At 37.7% G+C, this 11,780-nt stretch overlaps 1 protein-coding gene across 1 annotated transcript; it reads left to right on the top strand.

Moving 5' to 3' along the window:
* Positions 1-6,366: 6,366 nt before the first annotated feature.
* LOC113303313 lies at positions 6,367-8,549 on the top strand. The gene is made up of 2 exons (XM_026552344.1): positions 6,367-7,823; positions 8,141-8,549. Exons 1-2 carry the CDS (start codon positions 6,959-6,961, stop codon positions 8,167-8,169), a joined length of 894 nt encoding a protein of 297 aa, XP_026408129.1. The 5' UTR covers positions 6,367-6,958; the 3' UTR covers positions 8,170-8,549.
* Positions 8,550-11,780: the final 3,231 nt, after the last annotated feature.

Below are 11,780 nucleotides of genomic sequence, written 5' to 3'. Positions count from 1 at the left end.
TAAACCCTAGAACAAACTATGAATTTATATAGAAAACTTAGCTTGAATCCTAAGCAAATAACAAATAATGAAACACATACTCATTCCTAAAATAACTAATATTCCTAATCAGTGTTGGTATCCCAACATCCCCAACCCTTTGAGACACAACTTTTCCTCAAGTTGGATGAAAACTAAAATAAAACATAGATAAATAATTTGCTAAAATATATCTAGCCTAAAAATATAGTTGGTTTCCCAACATCCCCAACCCCTCGAAACGAAACTTGTCCTCAAGTTGGATCGTTAGAATAGTTTACTATGAAAACATCATCATCAGCTTCCAACAGTAACACTTGGGCTGCCCGTTTGCATAAATGACCAGGTGTATAAGCTTCATCACAATGAAAGCATAAGCCCTGCTTTCTCCTTTCTTCCTGCTCGAACTTAGAAATTCGACGTACTGGAACTGTAGTAGATGTAGTTGTCGTAACAGGTTTTGATGCAGCTTGTATAGATTTTGTAGCTTTGAACCTTGATGTTGCATCGATAGCTTCCTCTTGACGAATTGCCAAATCAAAAGCTTCAGATAAGCTCGAAGGATGAAGCATACGAACACCTGCACTTATATCTTCACGAAGTCCCGAAAGAAAAATGCTAATTTGATGTGACTCTGGCATATCGGGCACAAAGTTAAGCAATTTTTCAAATTCAGTAATGAACTCACGAGCTGAACCTGTTTGCCCTAACTTAGAGAGGCTGGCACATGGATCAGTATATTTCCGTGAACTAAAACGTGCTCGAATTGTATGAGAAAACTGTTCCCATGTTAATTGTCCTAAGGAGCTAGATATCCAACGATACCAAGATATAGAATCCCCCTCGAGATGGACAGCAGCCATACTTACCTTTTTAGCCTCTTGTACACCAACCAAGGAAAAATATTGTTCGGCCTTGAAAATCCATCCTTCCGGATCAGTTCCATTGAATACAGGAAATTTCAAATTAATCTGGCTTGCACGAATGATAGGAGCAGTACCAACTCGACCATTATTACCATTTGAATTTTGTGTGTCATCCTTCTCACCATTCTTATTTTGTGTGTCAACCTTCTCGCCATTCTTCTCCGCGATGTTCTCAGCAATATTATGTTGTTGAGTTTGGAAAAAGGTTGCAATAGATTCCAAAGCTACAGTGGCCCTTTGCCGATCTTCAATAGCTTTTTGACGATCTTCTTTCATCTCGGCAAGCACTGATTCCAAATTCTTATTTAATACAGCGATTTGTTCTTCTAAGTTTTTCACCGTCATTGTCGGAGTCCAAGAGAAAAACTTGCTTGACAGAAGGAACAAGGACCCAAACTCACCCGGTATTAGTGGATAACGAGCAACTAATTAACAGGAGGCAAAAACTTGAATAACCACTATCGCGGAAACTGAGGTACTGTATTGTTTGTGCTTGATAATTAATGAAAGGAACAACAACAAATCTTAGATAGTCCAACAATCAAAACTTACCCGACTAGTAATTGGTGAAGCCCTCTTGGTGGTACCGTACTTTGTTCACAATTTCACGGTAATTTTTTATTTTTTTTTTGAACGGAGTAGCGGAAGATGGTTTAGGGGAAACAAAAATTGGGGTGGAAGAGTGGTTTTAGATCGCTGGCTCTGTACCAGATGTTAGGATTCGAGACCAAAACGATAGAAAAAAGATAGAAATCCTTTGAATTGGGGATTAGTCAAGGGTTTAAGCAAAGCTCATTAATTATATTGATTTGATTGATACCATAAACCCTAAAACAAACTATGAATTTATATAGAAAACCTAGCTTGAATCCTAACCAAATAACAAATAAGGAAACACATACTCATTCCTAAAATAACTAATATTCCTAATCGGTGTTGGTATCCCAACATAAAGTTTCGTCTCTCTATCAATGTTTTATCTTCTAATTATGATTTTTCATGTTTTATGCCATGTATAGTCCATTGTTAGGTTGTTAGAAGAACTCATTGAACCTTGATAATAATTTCCTTATGAGCATTCTCTCACTTTGTATGCCATGTATACCTAGTGGTTAGAAGTTCTACTTTAGGCTGAGAACAAATATATCTTTTTGTGAATTCTTGTCTATGAATCTTAAATGCGATATCTTCCATGTATGAGTTGTTAGGTTTGACACTATACATGATTAATTTCGAGTCCTTGGTAAGATAACATAAGTGAACCTAACCTACAATGGATTCCTGAATCCTTAACATTCTTTTTCCTCTTGCTTGGCACTTTAATAATTTAGTTTGCGTTCTGTTTTCTCAGTACAACATATGAGATTTTCTACCTGAATTGATTTTGATTAGGAAGTTGATTGTATCAGTTAGAAATAGTTTAGAACACTCCTTGTGGGAAGGAACCACATTTGCTACTGTGTACAATTTCGACACCATGCACTTGCGGTAAAACAAAGTCGGTTTTCCGACTCATCAAGTTTTTGGCGCCGCTGCCGGGGAGTAGTTGTTATCTACTCTAGTTAGTATTTTTATATTTTCTGGTCTTAGTTTATATTTTTGCTTTTGTTGTAGTTTTATTTTGTAATTTTCAAATTTTAGGCCATTTTTATCTGTTTAGTTTGTTTTATTTCAGGTACCTTAGGAGCTTATCATTGGACGTGTTAGCTAAACAAGGAGCATTTATGAGTAAGTTAATTGCTTGTGTATGCTGAACTTCCTTGCTGTTATGGTGCGTAGCAGTAAGTGAACTGATAGGATCCCACCTGTGCATCACACTTGTGTGCCTAGGATTTGAATTGTGTCATTTTCTGCCTAGTCTGTACTAGAGAATCCCACTACTGATTGGGATCAGCAGACCATTTAGAGATGTCTGGAAGCGAAGAGAAGGACGTAGAACCTCCTTTTAAGACCTTGAGAGACTATATGTACCCAAATAGAGTCTCTCAACTTTCATGTATTGTTTTTCCTACCACCAGAGCGACCTATGAGATTAAAACGAGCAGCATTCAAGCACTTCCTAATTTCTACGGGAAGGAGAATGAAAATCCTTACTACCACATTCGAGATTTTGAAGAATTATGTGGTACAATGAAATTTAAGGACTTAGCTTATGAATTTCTTAAACTTAAGTTGTTCCCTTTATCCTTAAAGGATAAGGCAAAATCTTGGTTGAATGCTTTAGCCCCTTCATCAATTAGTTCTTGGAATGACATGATTAATTTATTCCTGTACAAATTCTTTCCTCGGCATAGAACTACTGCCATTCGTCAAGAACTGTATTGTTTTTCGCAACAAGAAAGAGAATCTCTTTATGACTATTTAGAGAGGTTCCATGATCTCTTGTTACAATGTCCACACCACGGATTTGATATTCCTAGGCTCACCTTGATCCTTTATGAGGGATTAGATTACAAAACATTGACTATGGTAGAATCATTTTATGGTGGTAATTTTCCTGATAAGAGTGCTGAAGAAGGTTATAAATTTTTGCATGAAGTAGCTGAAAAAAACCAAGAGTGGGAGGCTAGAAAACCCATAAGATCAGTAGCTAGTAGTAATGGGGTTCACAGAGTTGACAAGGAATTCGACTTTGAGGCCAAGTTATCTGTTTTGACACGAAGACTTGAGTCATTAGAAAGAAATGCTAAAATTAAGCCCGTTGAGTTTATTGCACATACATCTTCTATTCCTAGTGATTGTACTAACCCAAGAATTCCTTGTTTGGAAGATAGTATGAGTTTGTTTATGCAGGCTACTCAAAGATATATGGAGAACTTACAGTAACAACTAAATCATCTAGCCAGCCAGCTAAATGAGCGAGACAAGGGTCAGTTGCCGAGTCAAATACAGCCTCACCCTGAAGGTTCTTTTGAGGTAAACACATCTGGTTCTAAGCCGACTCATCATGTCCAGGCCTTCTCTACACTACGAAGTGGACGGGTCATTGATAACCATGTTATTGATCATGAGGAGAATGTGCAAGATAGTAACCCGCCTACCATTACAAAGGTTAGTCTTTCAACACAAAAAGAAACCAATGAAATCGGGAAAGGTAAACCTGAAACTCCTTATGTTCCTCGTGCTCCTTTTCCTCATGCATTACTACCTCGTAAGAAGGGATTTAACCCCAATGACATCTTAGAAGTGTTTAAACAGGTTAAAGTCAACATTCGCCTCTTAGATGTCATCAAACAAATTCCTTCATATGCCAAGTTTCTAAGAGATATGTGCACTGTATAACGAAATTTGAATGTACATAAGAAAGCTTTCCTTACCGAACAGGTAAGCTCAATTATTTTACACAAAAAAATCCACCCAAATTTAAAGATCCATGTTGTCCAACGACTGCTTGCACAATAGGAAAGCATAGGATTGAACATGCATTGTTAGATTTAGGGGCCAGTGTAAATCTTTTGCCATATTCTGTGTATGTGAAATTAGAACTTGGTAATTTGAAACCCACCAATGTTACCCTCCAATTGGCTGATAGGTCCACTAAAATTCCTAGAGGAGTGGTTGAGGATGTTCTTATACAGGTTGAAAGTTTTATTTATCCCGTTGACTTTATTGTGTTGGATACTAGACCTGTTTCTAATCCTAGTGGGTAGATTCCTGTCATCCTATGTAGACCTTTCTTGGCTACCTCAAATGCAGTTATCAATTGTCGGAATGGAATCATGGAGCTTACTTTTGGGAACATGAGAATGAAGATGAATGTGTTTAAACTTTCGAATTCATCTTCCATTTCTGAAACCTGTGAATCTGTTTGCATGATTGAATGTGTGAATGAATATTGTAGAGAGGATTTGGGAAACAAATTTGAAAACATTGCAGGGAGTGAGTATTTGGATGGAATTGAATTGTTAGATGACTACTTATCTCATTTTGCTGATTCTAAAGATCTGATTATGCAGGATATGTTTGCTGCATTAAGTCATGTTTTCACTGATTCATGTAATAGTTCTCTATATGTGCATATGGATGTGGAACAAAGTGATACTGGTCAGCTAATCTACACTGCTGATTGTGAACCAATCTTAGCTTGTCTAGCTCATTTTACGGACTCCGATTGCCCCATGTTTATTAAAATTGTCAAAGCATTGCGCCCTCCAATGATTAGTAACGATAACTCAAATATAGAAATCATTACAAGAGATCTAGAACCAGATTTAGGATACACAACAAGTGTTGACATGTCTTTGCTCGTTATCCATGAATCTTATTTATTTCATTTGAGTTTATGTGATTGGGAAGGTTGGAATAATGCTCTTTTGAACTATAAGGTTGAGTTAGATTTTTCTATCTCTCTGGGTACTAATCACTGCCATTGCAGGTTCTTATTTGCAGCTAGCCTGATATGTTGGGTTGATTCCCAACTTTTCAGACTTTATTTATATGCTTGGCAGGTTGCTGTTGTGTATCATCTTCGGTTTGTTTGAGATTACTTGTTGTGCAAGGAACAAATATCATTCGCTTCGTGGGAGTCAACCCATCAGTTTTGTTTCCTTTACTCTATCTTCTATTTTCGTCTGCCCGTTGCATGTCGCATTTTAGAATTTTCCACCTTAAATTTACGTTGGATGACTCAATTACATTGAAGACAATGTAAAGTTTAAGTGTGGGGGAGTGCTTAAGTATATATGGATTCATGGTAGGCAGTCACTTTCGTTATGAATTTTCTTTAAAAAAAAAGAAGAAGCAACAAATTTTTCTTTATTTTTTATGATTTGACCAGCTGTTGAGCGGGTCTTTTAAGAAAAAATTGAACGACATGACCAGCTTTTGAGCGGGTCTTTATGAATATCTGTCTCGCTGTTTAGCGGACTTCTCTAAGCCACTGTTTAGTGGTTCGTACCGCTGTTTAGCAGACATCTCGATACCACTGTTTAGTGGATCCGTCTAGCTGTTTAGCAGACGTCTCTCCATATCCAGCTGTGTAGCGGATATAAATGTTATCTTGCTTTGTTCGGGACTAGCAAAATGTAAGTCTGGGGGAATCTGATAAGCACGAAAGTGCGACACTTTTATACCCATGTTTACACTAGCTAGATCTCTTTAGCTAGCTAATAATATCGCTTTAAATCAATTATAGGAATTACAAGGAATTACAAGGAATTCCAATCACCGGCAGGAAAAGCAGCTAAAGTGGAAGCTTAATTAGCATTTGCGACAAAAAGGGAGTAATTGTTCCTCGCAGCATTGAGAAGAGATAGCTTCACTAAATGGACACATGACCAGGGGCACGTCAATTCCACTTTAAGCCGAGAGATAAATGGACCTTAGTGGTTAACAGGTCAAGGTGCTGTTAGGATGTTGGCTAAAGAAATAAGTGCAACGTGGCAGCTTTTAAACCACATTTCTTGTTGATATTTCTTAAGCATCAACAGCAAACTACAGCATTCTCTCGTCAAAGAAATTCTCATTTCCGTATTCACACAGCTGCTGTTGAATTGAGGTAGTGGTGTTCTTCGATACCTACAGTGATTGGTGTTCGAGTTCAAGCAGAAGATGGAGAAGAGTCCTGAATTGTTCGGATCTGTTCTCGGGGGTTAAGAAAAATGCTAGAATTCGAGGCGTCGATTAACAATGGTGGGAACCAGTGAATGCAACAGATCAGATTTGGGGTTTTTTGGTTCTAGAAGGAAATGAAGAGCAAGGAAATCATGATTAGTTTGTTACTTTATTTGGGTTTGATATGGTCTGAAGTATGAGTTGAATTGAATTTCTCAATTGAGAAATCAATAGCAACGATGGGTTTAATTGATTCCATCGCTTTGAGCTTTCCAACTAACTGAATAAGAAATCTGGTCAGTGATTTCTGAAACTTGTTATTACTGGATTCTTTTTTTCTGTCATTGTTCTTCTATTTTGTTGATCTGAATCAATATATCCTGTTTGATAATGTCGGAGTCTGATTCGACTACGAACATAAAGCTATCTCATGCCTCTCTTAATGGTACCAACTATGTAGCATGGGCAAGAGCTGTGACTTTATCTCTTGGTGGAAAATCAAAACTTGTTACATTAACGGCAAAATTAGTCGGCCAAGTGATGATAAGAAATTAGAAGAATGGATTTCTCAAGATCATCTTGTTATGACTTGGCTTCTCAATTCCATGGAACCAACTATTTCTAATGTTTTTAATTTCTCTGAGTCTTCAAAGGACATGTGGGATTCTGTAGCCGAGTTATATGGTAATCAAAATAATGCCGCAAGGATATTCCAGCTGCAACATGAAATTGCAGCAGCAACTCAAGGAGATAAACCCTTTATTGAGCATTATGGTAACTTGAAACGAATGTGGGATGAACTAGCTATTTATCGACTACATACTATAGATCCAAAAGTACTTCTTAAGCGCCCTGAAGAAGATAAAATTTTCTCATTACTTCACAGCTTAAAGCCTGAATATAAAGCTCTTAAGAGTCATGTATTGATGAACTCGACCGTTCCTTCACTTTCTAGCATTTGTGCAACTATTCAACGTGAAGAAAATCGAAAAGAAGTCATAGACTTCAAAATTGCTCCTGTCAGAGAGGAATCCAGTGCTCTTGCTGTTGAAAGAGGGAAGTCATATGGTAATCGCAATAAGGGTCAAGGGAAACGAGAAATCTACCGCTGTGATCATTGCAATAAAACCGGGCATACAAAGGATCGTTGTTGGCAGCTTCACCCGCACTTAAAGCCCATGTTTGACAGCAATAAAAAGAAAGAACAAAAGGAGCAAGCTGCTGTAGCTGATACTTCTATCACTTTAAGTCAGTTAAACCACATTCTTCAACAATATAGTAAGTCAACAAAGAACTCATCTGAAGACCCTTCTACTAATGCTTCAGGTATTCTCCAAGCCTATCTTACTTCGAATCATAAAATGAATAGCTGGATTGTTGACTCTGGAGCCACTGATCATATGGCAAACAATCCAGATTCAGTCCAATCTTTTAACTCTAATTGTGAAAATAAAACGTTTTCTGTTGCTGATGGAAAATATGTACCGATTTTAGGAAGTGGTAAAATTAATATTTTCCCAAACTCTTCAAGTGGTGATGCTTTAGTTGTTCCATCATTCCCTTTTCAACTGTTATCGGTTGGGAGAATTACAAATTCATTGAATTGTAATGTTTTATTTAATCCTACGTCCGTCATATTTCAGGATCGAACGACGAAGAAATTGATTGGTGAAGGAATATATTCGCATGGGCTCTATCTATTTAATCCCTGCAATTTTGTTAACAAAACTTTGCATATTACCAGCTCATTGGACAATCAGATTCTACATTATCGTTTGGGGCATCCGTCTTCTCGTATTTTGTCGAGTCTTTTTCCATCTTTGTCAGGTGTATCAACTGTTTGTGATGCTTGTCAATATGCTAAACAAGCTTGCTTACCATTTCCTAAATCAACATCTGTTTCTAGTGAGCCATTTGCTTTAGTTCATTCGGATTTATGGGGTGATGCACCTATTGATTCCTATGATGGATACAAGTATTTCTTAGTATTAATTGATGATTTTTCTCGAGCAACTTGGTTATACTTATTGAAATCAAAAACTGAAGTGTATTCTGCTTTTATGGAGTTTCATGCTATGGTGGTTACTCAATTTTGTGCTAAAGTTAAGGTGTTTAGATCGGATAACGGTACAGAATTTGTCAAAGGTTCACTTCCTATTTTTCTTAAAAATCAAGGGATTATCCATCAGTCTAGTTGTGTGGGAACGCCCCAACAAAATGGGGTAGCCGAAAGAAAATTAGACACATTCTTGAAACAGCCAGGGCCATTATGCTTCATATGAATGTACCAAAAAAATACTGGTCTCATGGGGTTTTAATGGCTACCTATCTAATTAATCGACTACCTAGTCGTATTATTGAATTCAAGTCTCCACTAGAAGTCTTAAAGGGTCACAAGCATGTTACATCTCATCTGCGGGTCTTTGGTTGTGTTTGTTACGTGCATCTCCAAGCAATTCACCGTGATAAGCTAGACCCCCGAGCAACGCGTTGTGTATTTTTTGGTTATTCATCGACCAAGAAAGGATATATATATATGCTATAATGTTACTTCTCGAAAGTTGGTTGTCTCTCGTGATGTTAGGTTTGTTGAAACAGAATCATTCTTCCGTCCAATACTTGATTCCGAGAATCACGCTCAGGGGGAGTATTTAGGTGATTTAACACCTGTTAGTGTTTTACCACTTTCAACTGGTTGTGCTCCGCAAACAAGTGAACCAACCGTATCTTCAAATAATGAGGATACATTTCCAGTTGGTAGTAACATGATCTCTCCCTTAGTATCTGAACCCGAAGAGGTGTATAATGGTGACACAATTCCTTATGAGATATCATCTACAGAACCATCGGCGCCAGTTCCTCCTGTTTTACGACGTTCAGGAAGAGACAGTCACCCACCAGAAAAGCTAAAATATTATCTCACATATCACACAGTTTCCTACCCTATAGAAGATTATATGACATATGATAATGTCACTCAACCTCATCTTTCATTCTTGAGTTCATTATCAAATGAACGTGAGCCCACAAATTTCAGAGAGGCTAACTCAAAACCAATTTGGAGGAAATACATGAAAGAACAATTACAAGCTCTTGATGACAATGATACATATGATATTGTCAAATTGCCGGTAGAAAAGAAAATAGTTGGATGTCGTTGGATATACAAGATCAAGTATAAGAGCGACGGAACCATTGAACGGTACAAATCTAGATTGGTGGCTAAGGGATTTACTCAGACCTATGGAGTTGACTACACGGAAACGTTTGCACCTGTAGAAAAAATGAATACATTTCGAGTACTTCTATCTTTGACAGTCAATCAAGGATGGAAATTGTTTCAAATGGATGTAAAAGATGCGTTTTTACATGGAGATTTAGAGGAAGAAGTGTATATGAGTATACCCCCTGGTCACCCTCAAGAGACTCGGTATGGATATGCTTGTAAACTTAAAAAGGAAATCTATGGTCTTAAACAGTCGCCACGAGCTTGGTATGCGAAGTTGAGTGGTGTTCTCAAGACTAGTGGGTTTAAAACAAGTACTGCAGACCCATCCCTCTTTACTAGAAAAGGAATGGCAGGTACCATTATTGTGTTGGTTTATGTTGACGACATTGTTATTACTGGAGATGATCAACAAGGATTCCTGAAGTTAAAGGCATTCTTACATAAAAAGTTTGCCATTAAAGACTTGGGTATATTGAAGTATTTTCTTGGCATAGAGGTGGATTATTCAAACAAGGGTATATTTCTTAACCAAAGGAAATATGTTATAGACATGCTACAGGAGAGTGGAAAGATGGGAATAAAACCATCTGACACACCTATTGATAGTGGCAGCAAACTTTGTGATGATGGAGAGTTAGTGTCAGATATTGGTTTGTTTCAGAGACTGGTCGGTAAGCTTATCTATTTGACCATCACCCGCCCAGATATCTCGTATGCAGTGAGTTTGGTCAGCCGATACATGCATGCTCCTAAATTCAGTCATATGCATGCAGTCGATCGAATTATCCAATATCTGAAAGGTTCTCCAGGAAGAGGTATTTGGATGCGAAAAAATGGCCACAATTCTGTAATGGCTAGTTGCATAACTGCGTACACTGATGCTGATTATGCTGGTTAAGAGTGTGCACCCTGTCATATACTGTGGGTGATATTCTTGCTCTGAATACGTCTTTTGTTTATGGCAAGAATATATCCTCAAGCTCCTATTTAGTGCCGGATCTCCCATTGTATTTTGCATCACTGAAATACAACTGTCTCTCTTCTCCTGTGGATGTAGGCTATGAGCTGAACCACGTAATTCCTGTGTTCTCCGCTGTGTGTTTATGATTAGTTTGTTACTTTATTTGGGTTTGATATGGTCTGAAGTATGAGTTGAATTGAATTTCTCAATTGAGAAATCAATAGAAACGATGGGTTTAATTGATTCCATCGCTTTGAGCTTTCCAACTAACTGAAGAAGAAATCAAGATGTGTTTGAATTCTGGAACTAATGATGGTGGTTATATAGAAGAGTTGAGATATTAAAGAAGATGGTTTGCTGCCCAATTTTGGTTCGTACTTGATCTGAAATGGTATTGATGGTGATGGATTGAAGTCTGCCATAGTTGGATGTGAACTGAAATACAAGGAAAGGACGGGTTGTAACCGAGAATGAGATGGGCATGGACTGAGCTGGTTGTTAGTGGTGATTGAATTGTCTGCTGGCTAGTTGGTTGAGCTGGTTCAGTGAATGGTGTTGTTGGTTAGTCTAGAAAATGCCTCAACAATTCAAGCAGTGGATAAAGGTCCGAGAGGGAGAAAGTAAGTAATGCTGTGGCCGAGATTTTGGAGGACAAAAGAGGGAAATGGGAGGTGTGGTCGATGGTGTTGTGGCCTGAAGTTGGTAGCCAGAGTCAGTGATTGAATGGGCCATGGCAATACTACATTTACAGTCCATTTAGAAGATTTCGTAACACCCATATATACTGCAATTGATGCGAACTCAGAGGGACGCCGTCTACAGGGAAGAAAATAGGGTTTGAGCATTTCCACTTGTTTTTCGATGAGTTTATTATTTCCTTTATATTTTTCTATAGCTTTTGAGAAAGCCATGATTTGCTAAACCATTGTTAGGGTGAAAGGATGAACTTGTAGGTTGATTTGCTTGTGTTTTTGAACAAGGGTTTTTACCAATTGAACTTAATGCTAAAGTTTCGTCTCTCTATCAATGTTTTATCTTCTAATTATGATTTTTCATGTTCTATGCCATGTACAGTCCATTGTTAGGTTGTTAG

The sequence above is a fragment of the Papaver somniferum genome, chromosome 8 (assembly GCF_003573695.1).
Source record: "Papaver somniferum cultivar HN1 chromosome 8, ASM357369v1, whole genome shotgun sequence".
NCBI lineage: Eukaryota > Viridiplantae > Streptophyta > Magnoliopsida > Ranunculales > Papaveraceae > Papaver > Papaver somniferum.
Note: the sequence above shows the minus strand (reverse complement) of the source record. Positions and strands in the feature narration are given on the sequence as shown.